At 46.3% G+C, this 24085-nt stretch overlaps 2 protein-coding genes and 1 long non-coding RNA gene across 3 annotated transcripts; 1 reads left to right on the top strand and 2 right to left on the bottom strand.

Annotated features, from left to right (window-relative positions):
• Positions 1-1523: 1523 nt before the first annotated feature.
• Positions 1524-3232, bottom strand: LOC144100690 (uncharacterized). The gene is made up of 2 exons (XR_013307802.1): positions 2977-3232; positions 1524-1926 (listed from the first exon to the last, which is right to left on the bottom strand). It is a non-coding gene; the product is annotated as an uncharacterized LOC144100690 (long non-coding RNA).
• A 7883-nt stretch (positions 3233-11115) lies between these two features.
• LOC144102755 (uncharacterized) lies at positions 11116-13939 on the bottom strand. The gene is made up of 2 exons (XM_077635934.1): positions 13403-13939; positions 11116-11315 (listed from the first exon to the last, which is right to left on the bottom strand). Exons 1-2 carry the CDS (start codon positions 13710-13712, stop codon positions 11116-11118), a joined length of 510 nt encoding a protein of 169 aa, XP_077492060.1. The 5' UTR covers positions 13713-13939.
• Positions 13940-20068: 6129 nt separating this feature from the next.
• Positions 20069-23116, top strand: LOC144102756 (uncharacterized; the record flags this gene model as incomplete). The annotated part of the gene is made up of 4 exons (XM_077635935.1): positions 20069-20448; positions 21085-21248; positions 22292-22421; positions 23069-23116. Coding segments are annotated over exons 1-4 (510 nt in total), but the record flags the coding sequence as incomplete, so codon positions are not given.
• Between the last annotated feature and the right edge of the window lie 969 nt (positions 23117-24085).

A 24085-nucleotide genomic window follows, 5' to 3' on the forward strand; every position in this document is an offset into this window, starting at 1 on the left:
ACCCCCATGTTGGAATAATTCGTCCATCCATCTGTCTGAAGCCTCAGGTGGCAAAGTGGAGAGAGTAGAAAGAGAAGAGAGGGTAGGTGGAGATGGTTGGCAAGCGGTTGACACAGCCGAGGGGTGGGGAGAGTGGATGTGTCACAGATAGCTGGATTTCATTAGGTGAGTGGAGTGGGCGTGTCACGTGGTGATTGATGGGACCCATTCGTAGTCTGAATCTGTCAGCAGCTGCTGCGCTCCGTCTGGCAGGAACATCATGCTGACGCATACTGTGCCGCATGAGTCACATTGATGGTCTGTGATTTATTTTTAGCCTTAATTGATCAGCATTTAACACATGTACCATTCGTGATTAAATTTTATCGGTTTTCATGCCGCACTGCAGGGACCAGCTTCGCGACATTCATGCGTATGCCATCTTCACGTTTGCTACAAGTAACAAGCTCATGCATTTTGTACTATATTTCATGATTAATTTCAAAAAAACCTAATTAATGTAACAGTCCTTATTTTGACATCACCTTATACTGACACCACAGGCTGATTGTGACCATTTAGATTGAACTAGCGAGAAACTATTTTCTGCAAAAGAAGTGAGATACTACTACACTTGAACAATATTGACAAAGGCTTTGACCCTACAGGCACGTTTTGTTCAAATGAAAGAAACTTTTCTAATCTTCAAGTATTCCCATCATTATTGTGTTCGGACAATAACTGGAAGTTGCAGCAAAAATGCTGTTAATGAACATGCATTGAACACCTTGTCAGTTGTGCCCATGTGATGTGGGTATTGCAATTAATAGACAAGTTGGTTGTTTGGTTTATGAGGTTTAACGCCCCAAAGCGAATCAGGCTACGAGGGGCGTCGTAGTCGAGGGCTCCGGTAATGTCGACCACCAGTGGTTTCGCACAGCACACGGACCTTTAGCATTTTGCCACCATCAAAATTAAATCACCGCAGCTGGGATCGAAGCGGCGTGTAATGGAATCTATTGAATTTCAACGTTACACACTGATTAGTTTTTGCTATGTGCAAGTTGTATTTAATGTCTGTACTAGGAAGTGTAGCTTTCTAAAGCCACAGATGGGCTTGTAGGGCATCGTAAACATCAATTAGAATCAATGTTTTTGTACAGTGATCACACAATGGCAGCGTATCTATGACTGCAAATGTTTAAGTCAAGCGTAGTATCTTGAAGGTTATTAAAAATAGATCATATGTAAAATTACCTTCCAACTTCTCAGAAGTACCACATTCGTGGAGAAATGCAATTGAAAATTGCCAAAATGCCTAGGAAAAGAAATTTTGGCAGCCAAGAAAGGAAAAGGAGCACTTTATGCGAGGACTGTGGAAGGATGAGTTGCACCCAATTGTGGAAAACGATGAACCCTAAGAAATGATATGTGAAGGTGTTGCAATTCACATTTCGTGCATACTGGGCTGCCTTGCATTACGACAACTTGTCCAGGTTGACTGCCACAAGTCAAGGAAAACCCCTGATACATACAACCGCAGCTTTCTGTTAGACATTTTATTTGCAACATTCGTTATCTAGCTGACAGGTTATCAATATCCCGAGGTGAATGTGAGGTGCAGGATGAAACGGGTGCCATGTCTGGATACTGGAGAAAATGTGGTGTGATGAGCCTTGGGAGCCTTCCTCTTCACGTGGCTCCAGGCAGTTTTGCGGCCACATATTACGGTTGACAGTGCTTCATTCTGTAACATAATACCACAGTTACTTGCATAATGGATGCAGTCTGTGGGAAAAAATTTGAATGGTAATTTTGGTGCATTTATTACATGCTGTAAAACTTGGTGTGGTCAATTAAACTTCCCCAAATTTTGGCGACTGAAGTAGGCAAGGCATTTATTATGCAAGTGCATCCATTATGTAAGTAAATATGGTGTACGAAAGCCTGAAACAAAAATAGAAATAAGTATCTGCATGAGTGGAACAAATTCCTAGCAACTTTGCCACAGCACCATACCTATGACTGCCAAGCAAATTCATTTATGAAGTGCTTTACTATGGTGAGGGAAGGCCATTCTCAACTAGTTCTACCACGGCAATATAAGTCCGTGTGACACATTGCACCAGCAAAGTTCCGAAAAATGAGTAATAGTGTTTGTCTGCTGCAGCAGTATTGTCTTTGTTAAATAAGATGAATGGTAGTTATATGCTCCACGATAACTACATATTCTCAACTGTCCTCTAAAAATGCAGTTCACTATGACATCACGACATGACAAAGAGGTATGTATGCAGCATGGAGTGCCACTTGATACTGCTTTTCCTGAAGGGCACCACATGCAAACAAAAATGATAGTGAATGCAAGGCAGGTATGAACAAGCAACAGAGTGCACTAATTGCCTAAAGATGAGAAATGCTTGCTAATTGTCAAGAGGTTCTCTGTTGAGCAGCACCAGAGAAAATTTACTCACACATGCAGATTCTGAGTGGGGAATGAGGGGCCTGAAATATCTTATTTTTAAACTGTGGGGTTTATATTTGAGAGCGACACATGGGCTATGAGGGACACCATAATGGAGGTCTCCGGATTAATTTGCACCCCCTGGGGCTTTTTAACGTGCGCTGACTTTGCACAACATATTGGCATTCTTGTATTTTTCCTCCACTGAAATACAGCCGCCACGGCCAGGATCAAACCCTGGGGTAAGCAGTCTAAAGACGCCAGAGCCACTGAGGTGCCATAGCGGGATGAGTTCTCCATTCCTAGGAGGAAAATTTCGGGAAGAAAGAATGACTAGAAAGGAATTACTTGAGGCCTGTAGTGTACCCGTACTGGTGCTGCTTGACATGGGATATCCGTTCCCCTTGTTATGACCATGCGGGCTTCAAGAAAATTAGCAAATGGCACTCCTCTTCCCTGCTGTGTTTTGAGCTTGCTATGCTGAAGAACTTTGTCAAAGCAGCCCAGCAACTACCTCACAAAATAATCCTCACCTGAAATCTGCCATCTTCAGTTGGCAGGGTCTACAAACAGCCAGCACATTCAGGTGCTACTTTCTGCATTAAATATTTTCCCTCATCAAATCTGCAAAAAACAAACACAAGCAAGGCAAGCACACAACTTGTGAAAAAGCTACATTTTCTCTAGTCAAGGACAAGTGAGCACCTGTCCCTATGACCAGTGTGGTTCAGCCTAAAATTTGGATGGCTAGTCTGGTGTAAAAATTTAGTTCTCTATAAAAAAGTTTTGCAGCCCTTTCTGCTCTGCACACAAAGATACAGCAAGCTTCCTGCAATGCAAGCATGACAAGGACTATGTATTGCTGGACTGTATCAACAATTCCTAGGATTAGAATGCCTCCTTATAGTTAGTGGAGGTTCTGGCTTCCCTCAACCTGAACCCGCAGCTCTGCAGCTGTTCATTGCCCCAGATGTTAGCATGGCTCAAGTCAGCAACCTGCAAGCCCGTAGCATTAAATGGAGTTGTACTCAGGATCATTGATATTGCCACTTGAATGACAAGGTAGGCTCACTATAATTCAGGGCACCAGGGTCCTTCCGTTACCTGACTGCACTTTATACAAACAGCCCGCTTTGGCCTGCTACATTAGAATTTTATAAGTTCCACCCAAATACTGTCTGGCATTGCACAAACCTTTTGCTTAAATAGTTTTTACTAAGTGAGAATGAAACATACAGTTAGGAAAGAGTTAGGCAAATACTTCAGTACATTACCAGCAATGCATTCATATGCACTTAGGCTAAGTCTTTACTGTAAGCTTGCCTATGCCACAGCAACTGGTCCATCAAAACAACAATATGGCATTTGCTGCACTTTCCTTGGAAATTGTTCAGTGCAGTCATGCTGCGAAAATAAAATTCAGACTCTTTGAGAACAGCCATACACATCACTGGTGCTCCCTCAGTAACGGCATCTCTGGTGTCCGAGTCATCATCGGCAGCTTGTGAGCATGTCTCATGGACATTTTCAGCCAGTTTTTTTTAAATCTTAGTTCCCTTTGTGCTGTCCAAATCATCAACAGCTTGTGAGCTGAAAACAGTGATGAAACATGCTAACACTTCATTTGCTGCACTTTCCTTGGAAAGTGTTCAGTGCAGTCATGCTGCGAAAATAAAATTCAGACTCTTTGAGAACAGCCATACACATCACTGGTGCTCCCTCAGTAACGGCATCTCTGATGTCTGAGTCATCATCGGCAGCTTGTGAGCATGTCTCATGGACATTTTCAGCCAGTTTTTTTTAAATCTTAGTTCCCTTTGTGCTGTCCAAATCGTCAACAGCTTGTGAGCATGTTTCATCGCTGTTTTGAGCTAACACATCTGCTGTCCTGTGCTTTTTGACCTTAATGGCATGTTATACCTGGGCAAAAGTATTGCAACAATGTGTATTGTGAAAGTTCTGGTTAACAGAAAAGTGACAGCTGAGTTTAATTTGCACATGCTTCCTTAGACTGCATATATACGCAACCAAAATACTCTTTTCTCACTTCAACATATTCTAGAATTTAACTGGGCTTGCATTGAGAGCTTGCTATATACTTTATGTCAGCTCCACCTGTGGCACTGTTGGAGATGCCTCTCATGCTCTTCAACACACACACCATCCAAGCCACTGCCACACCGCTGTACACTATGTTACACATCTATGTACACTCCATGCACACACTTACCAGCAGCACACGTGACAAGGTTGGAGGTGCCTCTCGCGCTCTAACGCACACACCATCCAAGCCACCGCCACGTGGCTGCACACCATACCACACATCTATGTACACTCCATGCACACACTTACCAGCAGCACACGTGACAAGGTTGCAGGTGCCTCTCGCGCTCTAACGCACACACCATCCAAGCCACCGCCACGTGGCTGCACACCATACCACACATCTATGTACACTCCATGCACACACTTACCAGCAGCACACGTGACAAGGTTGGAGGTGCCTCTCTCTCACACACACCATCCAAGCCACCGCCACGTGGCTGCACACCATACCACACATCTATGTACACTCCATGCACACACTTACCAGCAGCACACGTGACAAGGTTGGAGGTGCCTCTCGCGCTCTAACGCACACACCATCCAAGCCACCGCCACGTGGCTGCACACCATACCACACATCTATGTACACTCCATGCACACACTTACCAGCAGCACACGTGACAAGGTTGGAGGTGCCTCTCTCTCACACACACCATCCAAGCCACCGCCATGTGGCTGCACACCATACCACACATCTATGTACACTCCATGCACACATACTTACCAGCAGCACACGTGACAAGGTTGGAGGTGCCTCTCGCGCTCTAACGCACACACCATCCAAGCCACTGCCACATGGCTGCACACCATACCACATCTATGTACAAGTGCAGGCAGTACAAAAAGGAACATGTGGTCAAGAACAGTTATTCCAATTTATCAATTCAGTGAGCACTGCTGTTCCGCTTTTCATGGAAGACAACTGAAAAGCACGACATACTTGTTTTTTTAAGACATGTTGGGTAAAGCACTGGCTCGCTTTGGGGCATGCTTGCGTGTTCCCTTTCATAATGGTTGCACTTGTATGTTACACAAGCAACAGCACAAATTAAGTTCGAGATGCCTCTTATGTTATAACAGATGCACTCTCTATGACTTCCCTTATTTATGCTTGCTATTTACTGTTTTCAGTCAATGCACTCCATGAACATTTTGCTACACAGGGATAAACTGCACATTTCTCAGCTTTGGACAAAGTTCAATCCGCAAGGAAGCATTATTTTACTTTTTTACTTTACAGTAATCGTGGTCATTTCCGGTATGAATAATCAAGACTTCTTCGTCCAGTCCATGAGAGAGAAGCTGCCGTTTTACTGTTTCCTGCTGCAGCATAGTGGGAGGACGGCCCAATGCAGGCTTGATTTTGCCATATTTCAGTGCTCCATACCGCGGCTGCTTTTCAACGTTCTTATTTGCAGGCACCAGCCGTGGTTTTTTTTCTGTTGGCTGCTTTGCGGTTGCAAGGCTATGCTTTGCAGCAAACTTTGTCAGGTTTTCGTCTATCATCTTTTGCTCCTCGGCAGTTTTCTCTGGAAGCTGGTTAATCAGCATTTGGAAGGTAGACCCAGCTTTCAATTTCAGCACATTAGTTCTTTCTGGTGATATTTTTAGTGTGGAGCCTTGCTGAGTGCTCTGCATAATATGTTGAGCACTGGCCATTAAGGAGCCTGCATCATCGATAGCATAGTCTTGGATGCCATCTTTGGAAGGACAATTGGAACAGGTTTCCTGGCTGGTCTGCAACTTGCGCGACTGCAGCTCTATTAAAGCAACAGCATGCATGTGCTTGCACATGTGCGCATGCATTGCATGGTCAACACATGTGCATGTGAACATGTTGTGGCAAGCCTCACACTGCTTGCAATGAAGCTCACAGCCACTGCATGATTTGCTAGTCCTTTGCACTGTGTGCTTGAAGTTCACCAAGCTTTGTGACTTTACATGCCACTGGCCATCTCCCACTCTCTCAGTACTGGTCTTACAAAGCTCAATCCCCACTTTATGCCTCCCAAATGGGGCAGATTTGCGGTGGTCTGCTCCTCCTTTCATAAGTGCAATAGCCCTGTTGTAAAGCTTGTCAGACGTCAAATAAAAAAGTACTTTGATTAATTTATCCAGTCGCCCATTTATCTTGCCACCAAAGTGAGAGTACTTCAGTGTCTTGTGCATTGACTCCAAGTGATTATTTGTTGTTAATCCAATGTACTGCCGATAGCAGTAAGCCCACTGACATGCCCTCTTTGCGTATGTTTTTTCAAAATATCTGATGAAGCCATCCAGCTCTTCCAGCTCCTTTGGAGCAAGACGATTAAGCTGCTGCTCTTTGGAATAAATGCTAAGAAACGCAGGGAGCAACTGTTGAAACTCTGTCTCATCTGTGCACTTCATCAGAGTGTGTAGCATGTCCCTTATTGTATCCCTGCAGTCCTTGTTTGTGACCGTATTCAGGCGCGCGCCCCAGTTGTGCAGCACGTGCCAGCTGCAAAGCAGTCGACTCTTCAGGGTACCCATCACCTGCTCCCATGCATTGCCATAAACAGGGGCATCATCAGACATAAATGCCTGACGCTGTACTGTGTTTGTTTTTTCTTTGATGGCCTCGAAAAACCTCACCATGGTGCCCATGTTCACCCTTTTTGAAATCACATAGGCACACGGGATAGCAGATCCGTCTTCAGAAATTGTGAGCAGGGTTGTCAGCTGAAATTTGTACTTATTTGTGCCATGGGTGGAGTCAATGCACAGTTTCTCTGTCCCCAATTTAGAAAGTAACTCTCGTTGTGGGAATGTCATTAACGCTAGCTCAATGTCACCATCATGACTGTTGGGGTCACCCTTCTTCATATAATACAACAGTGGTGACTCGTTTTCCGCCCTCATTTCTTCGACCCATAAGTCAACACTTTTAAAATCGTCTGGATCTCTCTTCTCTTCTTTGCCAATCCTAAACTTATCTGCAATGTTGCGGAGGTCCTTAGTGGTCACAAGTTGCATCCGTGGGCTTGATCCACTTGTGCCTGCTCGGATGTTGTGCACAACGGTTTTTGCGGGCACTCCTTCTGCTAACCGACCTGAAAATTGTACAGAAAAATAAACTGTTAGCATCTCTGGTACATTTGCTTACTGCCATGTAATAAAGTGACAGATACTTCTTGTCAGATTCCTTTGTCTTCAGCCTTGTTCCTTTTTTACAGATGACACAAATTACATCATAACTTTAATTTCACTTTTGTGGCACTGCACAGCACACGACAAAATGCTTGTTTCACAGCCAGATGGTATTCATTTTATGTGCTTGAGTGTTTAAACATGCATAGAATGCAAAACAGGAAAGTTATATACAGCCTGTTATAAATGCAGGATATAAAAGCTCTGAAAATGTGGACAAGAAAAGAACAAGGACATCTGGTTCTCATTCAGTCCCGTTTCATTCTACATATTCAGAAAGTGCACCAATTGACCTGACTGCACCTTTAAAGGAGTAGACAAGCCAAATTTCTGAATGCGTTCTTTGTTTCTTTGGACTGGAGCACAATACTGTGCATGAGGCGCAATGTAAAATCCTGAATAATTTCTAAGTGACTATTTTTCTCAAGCTGTTTCGGCTTCAGCAACCGAATGACTGCTGCTAAGTAAGAGACTATTTAAGGGTGTGCAAGTTATGCATAAACTGCAATATAATCTGCTTGTTCTTTTTTTGTGATTTGAACTCTTGTCCAGGCTTGTGTTTAGTGGTTTTTGAGGAATGGAAATGGCACTGTGGGCACCTGAACGTGCCATGAGGGAAGGCAGGAACGTGGGAGTGAACGAAGCAAGGGAAAGCCGTAGTGGAGGGCTCCGCAATAATTCCAACCATCTTGGAATCTTTGGGCACTGACAATGTGCAGCACATGGGCACCTCTTGCATTTCGCCTCCGTCGAAACGCAGCTGTTGCGGCCGCGTTCGAACCCGGGTATTCCGGCTCAGTAGCATTCAAACCACTGAACCACTTCAGCGGGTTAGGCTTGCATAACAAATGCTGCGAATTAAAACGACGAAAGCAGTGACCATCAAATCATCTGTGACGTCACAGCCACCGTTCAGCTGTTGAAACCGTAACAGCATAAGAGAAAAACATTCAGTTATTGTCGCTTGTTGGCACAATTCACATGGTTGTCAATATCTTCTCATGTGCTGTGCATCGTTGCAAAGACTGAACGTACAGCTAAAATTTGGTATCTCTACTGCTTTAATGCAGCCTGTTATAAGTACTCTAAACGGCTTATTAACATGGGTTCACGAAACAAATATTTTCTGCACGTAGTACAAAATTTGGAGAGGATAGAAATGCAGTTATGGTCACGCAAAGTAATACATGAAAAAACAAAACCTTTAACTGATACCATAATAACCTTTAACTATTTATGTGGCAACAGCGGACACTGGTGTCTCCCACCTGCACAACTTTACAATTTGTGTATAGCTTGTGAGATGGCCATTGCCACTCTAGGACCGGAAATTCCTCATATGAACACTGCACTGAACTATAAATGTATTATTTTTCTTTTGTGTCATGGTGAAAGCAATATCAGCAGTTAAACTTCGTGCTCATTTCTGACGAGTGATGTTTCCAGCTGGCATTTTTTGGAAGGGACACAATTTTGATCCGGGCTTCCAAGAACATTTTTGCTATATTCCGCATGTCAACAGGAATGTCGGGACCCTGTTTGTGAGTGGATTTCGTAACTGGATGCACACTACTCTGTTTTATGTTTGAAAGTGTGGGCGTCAGTGAGGAATCATTACGATTAGCAATGACTCTGTTCCAGGCATACATTTTTAATGCAACGAAACTCTGCAGCGGCGTTAACCAGCAGTGATCCCAAAAATCCCAGATGATGTCTCTGTGACATCAAATAAAAATAAAATTTCTAAGGTGCAGGGAATTGAGCCCAGGACTTCCAGATTGCAAAGCGAGCGGGGAACCCACAGGCCACAAAACCATGTTGCGTCTGGGCGAGCAGAGGTGAACCAAGTTTATGCGTTACCTTACAAATGTATGCTAATGAGTAGGTGTGTAAATAGAAAGAGAAAAATTTGAAATGAAAAGGAACTGAAATTAAAATGCTTTCACACTCATGTAAGTAGTTTAAGCGCCCTTAGTAATTTTTCTTGGTATTGCATTCACCTAGTGACCTAACAGGTTTTCATTGTTCATAGTTAAGGGGGATCCGGTAACTGAGGAGACCCTAGAACTGTTCTTCAGCTTTCTAGACGATTAAAAGCAAGGCACTGAATGATTTGGGCAGTGGTTTTCGAGCACCCTCCACTTTGGTTCTCACGGAGACATTAGATTGTGCAAAGCCAACACCAAAGGAAGCTGCAGGATCTCTAAATGCATGCTCAACCAGTTGGCGATGGTAGGGAAAATGACAACGGGATGGGCTGCTGTAAAGCTTACTGACATTCCTGCGAGAATTAGTAATGAAGTGACAACACAGTGAAATAGTCCGAATTAATGAAAGTTCACTGCAGACGAACCTGTCTTGTGAGAAAAAACATGCCCCTTATACAACCGTTAGCCTGGTAGCGTTGTTGCTCTTATCAGAACAAAATGCCTACGCTTTCGACAGGCGGCCAAAATGGGGGCTAGCATTTAATTTTTTATTTGGCTCTTGATGCTGCAATTGTCATTCAAGACGCATTTCATGGAGCTCAAGCCAAATTCTTGTGGCTGAAGTTTAATGTCAGCCGACTGAGAGACAAACCTAGGATAGTCAATGAAACCAGCAGAAAAAAATTGGCGGTGGTTTAGCTCTGGTTAAACCTGGTGTGACGCGATAGCTACAGCTGGCCGAGTGGAACTCGCTTAGTCGAATTGCAAAGTCAGTCTTTCGCCGCTCCGTTTTGCTGGGCGTTTCATCTTCACCTTCGTCCCACTTGACATGGCGCATGCGCACAAATGTTGCAGCTCGGTTTCGCCTGCTCTGCACCATTGTGGATCAATTGTTTTTCACCCTTCCATGCGACCAAGCAAGCTCAAGTGTATTGCACTATAGTCAGATACAGCTCAAGAACAAAGTGGCGCATGGCCCTCAAAGAAGACCCTCCATTCAATGGTATCAGCTGATTTTCATGACCCAGCAGTTAAGCCGCAACTAATCCCCGTTCATCTGCCACCATCCTGCAATGCTACTCCTTAGGATTAACGTGACATCATAAGAATTGGTCGACACCACTGCCTAGAAGGCTTCCTTTGAGGGGCATTGGTCACTTGGTTCTTAAGTTGTAACCTACTATAACTTATTCTGCCCCCTCGTTTTGTGGGACATACCTTTTCCCACTTTACCATAGGTGTTTTCATGTGTCGTACCACCTCTTTTGTGCCATGAGTGCATTGCAGGAGAATGAAAATTCATTGTAATGATCACTCTTCAGTTCAATGAACAAATTATTTCCCTAAATTTCTAGTAATGCACTTTTGTCTCAAACCATATGAAGGGTTGATAGAGTGTAGCCTCTAAATGTTTTTACATTCTGGTACAGTGAACACTGCATGCACAAACGCTTTGCACAAGAGGAGTGGCTAACCTGCAAGCACTCTGGCCTCATCCTGGGACAGCCTCTGGTGGCAGACTTCATTGAAGTGTTCGTAGTGTTTCTTTTGAAACACTACATATACTTTGCTGTCTTTCTCCGTAACCTCTAGAGTTGCAAAGCAATGCTTGCCAATTCTGCAGCTTCCTTGCCCCTTTTTCTGCCTTTGGCGCTGTTCCATAGGAAGCTCTTTGTGCGTGCCGGAACGGTGGCAATGCAGGTAGCGTTTGAAAACGCTTGATGCGCTTTCTTTCCTTCCTGTTGAAGCTATGAAATGACAGCAAGTTCTGCTTTCTTCTCCATCTTTCCAGGTGCAAAATTTTGAAATGGAAAAATTATAAACATAACTAAGCACTCCACACAGTAGAAGTTAATTATTGGTGCAAGAGCACTATTCTGATGCGTAAACACCCGAGCAAGATTTTGTGAAGTTTGTGGGTCTGTGCCAAGAGCATAGCAACGGCAACATAGCAACCACAGTGTCATAGCAGCATTACAGCATAGTTATGACGTGATCAAAGTCCATGACTAAAAAAGTAAAAGAAAAAACAGGCCTGAACATACATGTGCTTCATTTTGATAAAAATGTACACAATGACAGTGCATGAAAAACGGCATAAGGCAACATTAGAAAGCCAACAGTGAAGTAACAAGACAAGGCAACGTTCATGCAATTCTGCTTTTGCATGTTTATAGAATTTTGGCAAAAATTCTCTTTTTTTTGTGCATCACACCACTTTCATTTTTTTGAAAGGCAAGTGCAAAGTGAAGTTTGCTCTTTTTACATAGACTAATGAAAAATGCAAGCACTATGGATTGGGAACACGGGCAATACTCCCGCGCTACTACTGGCGCTCTGCTTGTGCCAAGTGCACATGACAATCACGGATTTAGTTGACCATTTTTTGCGTTTTGCCAGTAGTGCAGAACTGCGTTTGCCAGCTTATTTTTACTATTAAAAAATTGATCAGTCATTCACTTACGGTTTTTTCATGCTACTGGTGCATGAGCAACAATTTCTGGAGAATATTGTTTAATATACTAGGTTAACTGATTACACGAACTGTTACATAGTCTACCTCTGCAAAGCTCATTCCTGCATGGCAACCTTTTACGTGGCCCTGTCCTTGGACCACAAATTCAGGGCAGCTTTGTTGACTTCCAGAGGCTAGAATAACACTGGGCATTCCTCCTGCACACTTCTGTGTGTTGCAACTGCGATGGCTACAGCACTGCCAAGCCAGTGCATGCCGCGACAATGTCGTGTGTCCTGTATGTGTGTACCTCTGTCACATTGCGGTTGTGATGGAGATATGAAGTGCAGTTCGGTCAAGACATCGCAGGTGCAACAGAGCATAAGCAAGGCCTGTAGCACCGAGTCTTGCTGCTAGGATAGGCTGCACGAGCAGTTTTTTTTCCTGCAGTGGCTAATTTAAATATGAAAGAGAGCCCCTTATGGAGGACCTAGGATACCAAAAAAAAATCTGTAAACACACTTAAGCGAGAATGCGAAATCTTTGAGTCACGGCTACGTAGCATGACTAAGCAAACTTTGTACAACCTCTGTACACATTGCATTACTTAAGTGCTGAGTCATGCTATGCTTCATAACCATTATGAGTCGCGGCTATGACTACGCATACTTTGTAAATTTCATTACGTCGCTTGTATGATGATTATCGATTTTTATGGCGCAAAGGCATCTATGGCCAAGGAGCGCCATGACACAAGGTATTTTTGACTTCTCAGGGTGGGGTCAAAGACCCCGTTTCCAAGCAGTTCACCCCAGATAAGGCGAGCACCAGGCCAGGGGAAAACTTGTACCCATTGTATCACCGGTGAGTGCCCGGCGGCACTGGGGATCGAGCCCCGCACCTCCCGCATGCGAGGCGGATGCTCAACCACTTGGCCACCGCGTCGCTTGTAAAGTGCCGAGTCATGATACATTGCAGAATGACTGACTACAATCATGACTTCCATAGGTCATAGTACGCTGCGTTTCAAATTTGACTAAAACGCGCATGTCATCGCGAAGTTTTTATGCGCAAAACCACGTGCACGTTTCCCCGGGTGAGTGTAAGCCCGTAAATAAAAATAAAAAACGAACGGGCTTTGTATTAACACACTTCAAAAGCGCGCACTCGAAAGGTCAGTAAACTGCAACTTTTAAAACAGTAATCGAAGCTATAACGAGCGTCCGACTGCCTCCCGCTCTGCCCCTTTGTTGTCGTGACCACTGCGTGCATGCATGCAATAGCATCGACTTCGTTTCTTACCTGTATTAGAGTCGAAGACTAGATTCTCCACTTCTTCCTCGAAGTTGTGTTCGTCCACATGGTGCCGCCGCAGGTCATGAAGAATGACAAAATGCTTCGGACACAAGTCGCACGAGAACGACCGTACCTTCATCGTCAGCGCTTCCTCGTCTTTTACATGCTGCAAAGCTCCTTCCCCGTGAACGTTCTTTACGTGTTTTCTTAAATTACTAGTGTTGGAGAACGCCTTGTCGCAAAACTTGCACCACTTCCGTTCGGAGTTCTTGCCGGTGGTCGCTGAAGCAGCACCAGCGCTCACGTCCGTCTGCATGCTTGAGGCGAAAGGAAATGGCGGGAGAGAGAGAGATGCACCTTGGGATATGGGCACCTATCGTACCAAGGAACGCGGCGCAAGCAAGGATTTTCGCAAAGAGTTGAAATTCTCCCTATCGGTTGAAGCACAATGCTCCCCAAAAGTCCCCACAGAGTGACGTAGCGCAGAGCAGTGACGTCTGTTTTCAGTTGGCCAATCGCAACGAGGATCATCTTCCTCTGAATAGCCGCTCCGCCGCCTCGGCTGCGGGAGGTGGTTGGTTCGAATCCCACCGCCGGCTACCCACCGGTTAAAAATGGGTACAAGCCACCACCAGGCCCGGCGCCCGGCCTTTCGATGTGTGTGCTTGGAGGCGGCTCCGCAAACCCCGCTGCGCCCCTTAGGGGGCAAACCCAATGTCGAACACTCAACCTGCAAAGGTGTGCACTCAACATGCAAAGCTCGTACGCTCTAACCAGCGTCAACACTGCTCTGAGCGATCGCTTCGTTAAACGGACGAACCGATTCAGAGCATCACGGCGGTCCTGGGCAAATCCGGTGTTTCCGGCTGTCCAACCTTGTGAGAAAAGAAATACAAACCTGGATGTGGCCGTAACAGTAGCGGGGGTTGCGGTCACGTTGCTCGCGGAGCTTCTTTTTTTTTCTAGCTCCTTTCAACAGAAAAAAAAATCATCTACTATATTGCTGTCTAATATGCATGACATAGAGGCGGCGCGTCAGCGCGAACTCCAGATTCGTGGCGCAGAATGTCAGTATATATACTTTTATCTCTCACACGCCTGGCAAGTCACATCCGGGCACTCGGAACGGCGACCCATCCCCCCCCCCCTTTCCAAAAAACATTTTTGAGTGGTCTTCAAATTGAAGACTGGAGCAATCGCATTGGCATTTGAGTAGTGCAGGTTGGCTACAGACAGTCGTTATTGGGCTGAAAGACGATGTTGGAATAACAGACCAAGGAGGAAAAAAGAAAAAAAAACTCGCTCAGGAGGTAGCATTACGTCATGTTTCTGGCTTCTGCCAGGTAAGGCCTCTTGAAGCCGTCTCTTCTGCTTTCTTTAATCGGGCACTCCAAAGTCGGCCCCACGTGATAACCTCGACCATTGCTGTCTCACTCGGGGTGGCACCTAGCTAGGCCGCGCTGTGAGAAAAAGTTTTTTTTTTAAATGCAGAAGCGTCGTGGGAGTCCCTCGCCTCGTGTCATGAACCCGACAGCGGCGGGTCGAGATAGGCGTCGGGCCTCGATACCAGCGAGTTAACAATCGCGGCGCGCCTTGGTCCGATCACTTGCAGATCGGGTCCAAGAACGTGCTGTTCGCCACTGAGAGTGCCTCCCAAATGCAACTTGAATCGATCCGTGCTGTCCTAGTCATCTCACACTAGGAGAAAAGTTCACCTGAAATCCAGGAAAGAGGAATTATTAATGCAGTTCCGTCATAGAGGGTGGTCACAAGCCCAGCGCTGGCTGCGACGCCCTGCGCTCGGCCGACCAGCAGAATGTGGTTGCTGTTGACGACAGGTAAACACGGCACAGACCAACGCGGGGGGATTGGCCAAGGTTATGGTGGTGTATGCCAAGAAGAATCGCATGGGTAATTGCAAGGAAAAGAAAGGCATGAGGCGGAGGAGCAGAATAGCGTAATGACTGAAACATGGGAAAATAATAATATATAACTGATGAAAAATAAAACAATGCAATTAATTACAGGAATAAAAAAGCTTATTTTTAGACGTGCGGAAGAATTTTGTTGACAATTAACATGTAAATCATCCAGTTGCAATAATGCAGTGCTGAACGTATCCGCAAACCCTACTTAACACTGGCTGGCAAAAAGAGAGGAAAGTTGTTGTCGTTGGCCTCGTACAAATGGCGCGTACCCACGTGTTTCCGAACCGGTCAACGGTACAGCGCATATGGTGTGATTCGATGTAGTGCATCGAGGCACCCTACGCGCACCTAGGTTACCTGTATATGCTCCTGCATGGATCATGTACATGCTCTCTCCGGGTGCATATACAGGAACTCTAAGCACACCACCTTAGCTGCGCGCCACCTAGCCGAGTATAGAATATTTATCAGAAGAGGTAAGTGAACAGTTAACACGGCACATCATCGTTGCTTCTGTGGCGCAATGGATTAGAGTTCTTGTCCCATTTTTATTCGAAAACCTTTAATGGTTTCTTCTTTTCAGTACTCGCACCACACAAATCATATGTAATTTTATCCTCGGCGTGTGTGTTGCCTTTTAGGTCGCACTCTGAGATGCGAGCAAAATAGCTCTTTTAGCCACTCAGATCAAAGCAGTTTTGGTGGTCCTTTCCTTTATTAGAACAAGTAATTAGCGCACCCCGCAAATAATTTGCCATTTTCCGTCGCGGTGTGTGTTACCTTGTATACAGGTTCTATTGTGATGGGCTTGGAACAAAAATCGCCGCTCAAAAAGATTTCAGGCCAGCCAGGAGACAAGACGAGGAGCTGGTGGGCCGTATCGTTATAATAATAATATGTTCTTAGGGGAAAGTAACTGGGGCAGTATCTGTTTCATATATCGTTGGACACCTGAACCACGCCGTAAGAGAATGGATAAAAGCCGTATCGTTGACGGAATGGAAATACACGCCGCATACCCACGAGGGGGACTGGCCATGTGCGTATACAAGAAGAAGATGGCCGACTCGCATTCGGACCTATTCAGCGACGAAGTCCGCCGAGTCGCGCCTCCCGTGCACCACGAGTTCTTCGTTTGACCTGGTGCGCAATCTTCGCGCCGACGAGGGCCCGCACTCAGGTGGCGCCATGGTCGCGTTTGGGGAGCAACTCTGGGGAACTGCTGGGGAGCAACTCACCAAGGTGCCGGTCATAACTGTGACGCAGTAGAGGGTGCTAAGAATCTCTGGCTCTGAGGTGGGCGGATGAAATATTTAAGTAGTTTGCGGCGATAGGGTGGCCACAGCTGGCACAGGAAAGGGAAAATTGGAGAGATATAGGAGAGGCCTTTGTCCTGCAGTGGGCTGTTGATGATGCTGTCAATAATGGTATCCTGTACAAACCTGATGCGTCCTACATATCGGCTTACGGACTTACCATTAGAATCTGTAACATCATGTCAACCCCTGTATTTACAGACTGAAGGACCTACCGTATGCACCACAGAGCTACGGAGCTACCGGCAGGTTGGCGCCGGAGATGCGGCTGGCAACCGAGGGGAGACGTTCGCTGGCGCCGGCATAGAGGAGTGCCATCCGATCGGGCCGTGGTTTGTGCTTCGGAGCGGCGGACGGCCGTGTAACGACCGCCGGGTTCCGGGAACCAGCCGGGATATGATGACTTCCGGAGGAATTTTAATTGCTGGCTTTTGAGGAAACGAAACGGCGCAGTAATTTCCTCACATCTCGGTGGACACCTCAACCGCACGTATGGAAAGGGATGAAGGTGGGACTGAGAGAAGGAAGGAAGAAAGAGATGCCGTAGTGGAGGGCTCCCGAATATATACGGCCACCTGGGGATCTTTCCCCGCCGCGGTGGATCAGTGGTTAGCGCGCTCGGCTACTGATCCGGAGTACCGGGTTCGAACCCGAGCGCGGCGGCCGCGTTTCGACGGATGCGAAACGCTAATGCGCCCGTGTGCTTTGCGATGTCAGTGCACGTTAAAGATTCCCAGGTGGTCGAAATTATTCCGGAGCTCTCCACTACGGCACCTCTTTCGTCCTATCTTCTTTGACTTCCTCCTTTATCCCTTCCCATACGGCGTGGTTCAGGTGTCAGCCAAGATGTGAAACAGATACTGCGCCATTCCCTTTGCCCAACAACGAATTTAGATTTAGATCTTTAAAGGTGCACCGAAACATATTTTCAGTGCATTGTTTTGCCTGTTGGTTGCATAGAATGAGTTATAGTGATGCTATTAGCATCGGTCGTACCGCGTATACTGTTTTTTTTTTAATATTTTAATTAGCTCGCAAAAACAAATTCGTGGTGCTGACAGTGTCACCATACGCTGGTGGTTTTTAGTAGCGGATATGACATCACTTAGTGCGAGCTTGATGATGGGACAAACAGTAAATATACTGCAAATTGAGTTAATAACTAGATATACGTTTTGTCAAGTTTTTGTGTTTTATATTACATTAACAAAACCAACTTTACTGCCGCAGATAAAAGCACTGTAAATCAAGTAAAACAAAAACACGCCACCAGAGTCATTAGCTACATTTTGCATCGAAGGACTTTGCGCTTCTCTGTAAGCATCCTACGACCTAGCACTAAACACTTATGGCTACTCTCTATGTATCTGAGAGCGGCTTAGCGGAATCAATGCGATCGAGCCATTGCACTCTATAAGCGTTCGTATCGGTCCCAAGGAAGTATGCGTTCGTTTCACATTTAGCAGACAGTGCGCATCATCAGCTTGTGGAGAATCACCGGGCGGTGGCGCCAGGTGGCGCCACCGCCCGGTGGCGCCAGATGGCGCCAGATGGCGCCATCTGTTGACGGGAACGTGGCGCCAGATGGCGCCACGTTCCCGTCAACAGCGCGCGCTCCTTGCTCGCCGTGGCCAACCAGCGCGCTAGGAGCGACGGGCGATAGTTGGCGGTAAAGCCCCTACTCGATGGACACATCCTACGCGTACCGGCGGAGAGCCTACGCGCGCGGTTATATTCTGGATCCTGTCTGCGCATGCGAAAAGCGCGACGCGCGCGCTGGAGCAGTGCGCAGTGCGCACGCGTTTGAAGCGGGGTCCGGTTTACAACAATAGGAGGACCGCGGGGCTCTCGGGGACTCTTTTCTTCATGGCTTGAAGCTCTCTCAGGTACCTGAAACTCTTCTTCGCGATTTAAGTTGTCCTTTCAGTGTCCCTCAAGTCGCTTTTCTTCTCGCTTGAAATTCCTTCGGTGGGCTCGAGAGTGGGAACGGCCCAGCACAGGGAGCATGGAGGTGGATGCCTTTTTTCGATGCCCGTCGCGGCGCAGCGGTGGGCGCGTAGGCGCTCGGACGTACGCCTAGGATGTGTAGACAAAATCATCACGTCGTGGAGGCACTATATGGCGACGGGTCCTTTCACTGGTAGTTATGGCATTGTCGCATGGGACCGTGTCCGATGCATCGAAGAACTCGTCATCGTCACTGTCACTAGGTGGGAGTTCATCTGTGCTCGCTTCTGGGCATGGCTCCGTTGCATCCTCTGTGCGGATGGTGGCGAATTCTTCGGAGTTGTGTTCCTCGGGACCGGTGGCTGCGTTGTCATCGCGGTCAACCTAGGGTTTGATCCGGTTAATGTTGACGATGTCGCGACGTCCGCGGCGATTTTCCACTTCCCAATCGTTTTCCGCCGTTTGTCTCACGAGGCGGAAGGGGCTATGGTAGGGATGCAGAAATTTGGACGTGCGGCCTCGCTTGGATGTAGGCATGCGTACATAAACGAGATCACCAGCGGTCAGTTGCGTGCGGTTTGTTTGGTCGTACCGCAGCTTATTTGCCTCCTGTGCCCTTCGCTCTCTCTCGAGCACCAGCTCTCTCGCGTTATTCCATCGGCGCGCTGTCTCCTCGTTTGTCGGACCCACTGTATCCCCAGGGACTGCCCCTAGGGCCGCATCAATCGGCAGTGTTGGCTCGTGGCCGTATAGCAAAAAAAAAGGAGAATAACCAGTCGTCTCTTGCACGGATGAGTTGTATGCGAACGTCACGAAGGGGAGGAATTGATCCCAGTCGCGGTGATCGGACGAGACGTATTGGCTGATTATCTCGGCGAGTGTCCGCAAAAGCCGTTTGTTTGTGGGTGATACGACGTTGTGCGCGTATGGTTCGTGTGAGTGAGACGGAACAGCTCTTCCATCATATCGGCCACAAAATGTTGTCCTCGATCTGTGATTACTTGACCTGGCGCTCCGTGCCGTAGAACCACTGTTTTCAGGAATGCCTTCGCGGCGTTTGGAGCTGTTGTTTCCGGGACTGCGACAGTTTCCGCCCACTTAGTGTGATAGTCAATCAGTACAATCACATGCCGGTTTCCGCCTGAGGACGGCGTCAGGGAACTCAAGATCTCCATCCCAAACCGCTGAAAAGGGCGCCGAGTGGGTGACACGGGCTGCAACAGGCCGGATGGTTTAGTCGGTGGGGTCTTAAGCCCTAACTCGATGGGCACATCCTACGCGTACGCGCAGAGCGCCTGTGCGCCCAGCGCCGCGTCGCGACGGGCGTCGCAAGTGGTGTGCACCTCCATAGCCTGTCGCTGACTCGCGCTCGTGCGTGCGCTAGCACGTTGTTGCTAGACCTCATAGATTGGAACTGGCCAAAACAGTTAGACTGCCACTTGAAATGTTTAGATTTTGAAAGTAGCAAGGCAAGTTATGTAATATATAAACTGAACTGCAGTTTTAATAGTAGCTTTTCACTCAAACTGGCACGTATTTCAGTGCAGTTTTCTCAGGTCTTTATTTTAACCAACAGCATCATCGCCATAGCATTGCATGGACGGCATTTCCCGCCAGCTCGTCACCCGCAAACGCTTGTCAGCTCGTCAGCATTGCGAGCATTCTCGGTGTTGCTCATACTTGTGCCGCAATCATGCCAGCAGTGTGCGCACGACAGCAACGAAATGGACTTGTACTGCGTCTGATTCGAACAGTACTTGCTGTCATTCTGAGATGGAGGCGGCGCCAGCGGAGACGGCCACGCTGGTGGGTTCGGCCCGTGTTTGCGGTGCGCAAGGAAGAAGGCCTCTATCACACAGCGGTAAGTTGTTTCGTTCCTTTGCGAGAGTACAGCGTGAGTGTGGAGTTGAGCTGCAGTCATGTTCCATCTGAATGGAATACTACACACACAGTAGCTAGAAAACTTTAGGCGCTCTTTGGGGCCGACTGTCGTTCATTCATTTCGCTTTTGACTGCGCGGATGCCGTAAACTCCGATGTTCTCCTTCGCCAATAAAGGGCACATAAATTAGAAAGGAATTTAACGTCACATTACTCGATCACTCGCATGTTCCGAATAAGCGTGGTTTTCAAAAAACCGTGGCAACACTCTGTGGGCTCAGGTGATCATCATTATTACAAAGCAGTTCCGGGAGAATCGGTGGCTGTGAAAATTTGGGTGCTTCTGCGCTGCTCTGGCAGAAGCGCAGCGCCTACGTATCGGAGATCCAACTAAGGCTGGCGAAGTAAGAGAGCTGCGTCAACCTCTACAAGGTCAAGCTGTGAATACCACGTTAAAACCTAACCTGGCTTAAATGATATGCGCATAATAACACTTCTTATTTCATTCTAAGAAACACCCCGCAATAGCTGCGCTGTAATAACGCAGCAACAAGTGTTGTAATCATGCTGTCTGGTTTTTGCTGATTAGCCTAATAGTTTGCATATTTCCTCAAAAGATGCGCCGCATGCGGGAAGGAGACCATGATCTGTTCTACAAGTTCTTCCGGATGACCCCACAGCTATTTGATGAAGTGCTCGGATTGGTTTCCCCAGACCTCACACGGCAGCACGTTGTGAGAGAGCCCCTGGAGCCAGGTGAGCGACTGGCAATAGCATTAAGGTTTGTGGTACTTGAGTTTCCTTTGCTAGAAGTGTCGTTTTGGCAAATAGTGATCTGTTAGTGTGGTGAGACGGACATTTGTACCCTTTTAGCCCTTTAAAGGTCCTCTAAAAACAATAACAAAGAAATGGATCAGTGAGGGAGACTGGACCGGCAGAGTTTACCTTAGTTCATCCAATAAGAGATAGCTTGCTAGGTGCTTAAAAAGGTTTGAAAAATTGGAAAACAAAACAGTCTTGCGCAAGGGGGAAAAAGCACCAAGGCACAGTTAAAGGAAACAGGAAAAAAATGCAATAATTGAGACATGGCAAGAAAGGCTAGGAACTTTTAACAAGGAAGGCTGATGACACTGGAAAGTCAGGATGCAGCAGCAGCTGGAAACTGAAAAGGCGGAAAACAACAGAGTAAAAAAAAGCCCAGAAAAGTAGGAATATGACAAAACTAATAGGACGTTACTGTAAATAAATGCTGAAATGACTAAGAAGCAGTGCAAAGAGGTGTACACGCTGCTGGCAGGAGAGCTGAGATGTAAACAAATGATAAATGTGTTGAGAATGCAGGAAAATGGTCACCTCAGCCATAAAAAAAGAGAAGAAACAGACATACTTTAGAGGCAAAGCGGCAATTGTCTTTACGCAGAAAGGAATGGCTAGAACAGTGCAGTGTTGAGAAAAAAGCAAACGTGCATAGCACACTATAGCACTGTGGCGTTTTTCCCAGGAGCAAAATAATGGTAAATATAAAGTAACAAAGAGGTGAGGGCAACTTTAATGACGAAGGGGAAAAAAGGAATAGTCATGTAGGTTTACACAATGCTGTCATGTTGGTCGTAGTGGAAAATTTTGAATGCATAAATATGCTATATTTGTAATCTAGCACTGCCAGAATCTGGAAGCTTCACACCGTGAAAGTGCTTGGCCTCACATATCTCTAGAAAAGCTGGTTATGAAGCTGGAACACTCACACAGTGATCAAATACAAGTGAACCTGAAGGTGCAAGGTCAGGCTTCTTCATGGATTGATTCTCTCCCTCTGGCTTTTAGCTATCTGGCTTCAGGGCAAGACATCTGCAACGTTGCACTTGCATTCCGTGTGGGGGTAGAGACTGCAAGGCGCTGCATCCACGCAGCATGTCGGGCCATCTGGAGACGGCTGAAAGATCTTTTCATGCGGGTGAGGTGAACATTTGCAGCAAAATTTTTCACTCATTGCACTTCCTTTCAGGTGCTGGATGGTTAAACAGATGCATGATTTCATTAATGTATGCCCACTCCGCTTTGAGGGTCAGTGTTGGTGTCTTAGTGATGTGCTGTCTAATGTGGCAATTTCTCATGTTCCCATCTTCATGGCGGCTTTTCGAGAGGGTCTATTACTCACTGTTTGCTAGTTATCTGTGCCCTGGTTTCACTGTCCCAGTTTTTACAACTAGCCAATCCAAAATTGTTTCCTTTAACTTATTCACTACTCTATGATTGCACTGCTACCAGTTCGCACACAGATGGAGTGCATGGCAAGTTTAAATGTTTTGCATTAAGTACACTACTAGCAAATATTAGGTATGGAAGTCATAAAAGGTGCAGATAGGTTTATGCTTCAAAAGGAACTTTTATAGGTGAAAGAGGAGTTCAGTATGAAAATAACTGTTAGAAATCTGACAGTTGTCATGTTTGTCGCACTGCCCGAAATAACACCAATTTAACAGAGGAATGACAAAAAAATCGCATTGCACATATCTGTTATTTGATGTTGGCTTTTTGCCACCCGACACATTGCAAGATTGCCACCGTCCCACTTACAAGAGTGCTTCTGACTGCTTCCAGACACCTACGAAGGCAGAATGGGAGCAGATTGGCCAGGGTTTTGCCTCGCGTTGGCAGTTTCCAAACTGCTTGGGAGCGGTCGACGGGAAGCACGTGGCCATCATGTGCCCTCCCAATTCCGGGAGCAGGTACTACAACTACAAGGTAAAACTGCACATGACCAGTAGAATGTTTCCACATGAAGGCGGTTTAATGGAAGCACGTGGTCATCATGTGCCCTCCCAATTCCGGGAGCAGGTACTACAACTACAAGGTAAAACTGCACATGACCAGTAGAATGTTTCCACATGAAGGCGGTTTAATGACAAGGCTTCGCCTGTCTTGACAAAGCAAGTCCGTGCTGCTTTATGTGTGCTATGTTCATCTGATAAGGCCTACTTTGCAGAGTGTTGTCAAGCGGTGTAATGACATGTAGCAATGTTAAGAGAAATTGATGTACCAACGGCTTTGCGTACCACCAAGAAGGGATGTGCAGTCTTGGGCAAATATCTTCATGGGATCTTGTTTCCCATATGCAAACACGTACTACAACGCTGCATTTATTCGTCCGTAGAGTGACCGTCAAAACACTCAACATAATATGCGAAGTGATTCATTTTACTCACGGAAGTAGAAATGAAACACTGATACAAATTTATAGCTTATGAGAAATACAACGTGGAACCTGTTCACCGATGTATTCCTGATGCACGAGCTCTAACAAGCTTAGACATTTTTTGCAAATCCTGGCTTTTATTTTCATTCTTAGTCTTTAGCTGTCGGCAGAATTGATGCCTGCGCAGACAAACATAGCAGTTCAACAACTTGGCCAAAATATTGCCTTTGCGAAGATTACAGGGGAAAGGAAATTCAGGATGTACCAGCACATTATCTGTAGTCTTACCATATGCATCCCTCTGGTCTGCATACTTCTCAAACTCTTGCACAGTATGTTTGAAAAGCTGGAAAAGGTGTGCATTTGGATGTGTTAGCCTCCCTCTCGTCTTCAAGTTAGCAAGGTCAGCTTCAGCTACTTTT

Source organism: Amblyomma americanum, chromosome 8 (genome assembly GCF_052857255.1).
Source record: "Amblyomma americanum isolate KBUSLIRL-KWMA chromosome 8, ASM5285725v1, whole genome shotgun sequence".
Classification (NCBI taxonomy): Eukaryota; Metazoa; Arthropoda; class Arachnida; order Ixodida; family Ixodidae; genus Amblyomma; species Amblyomma americanum.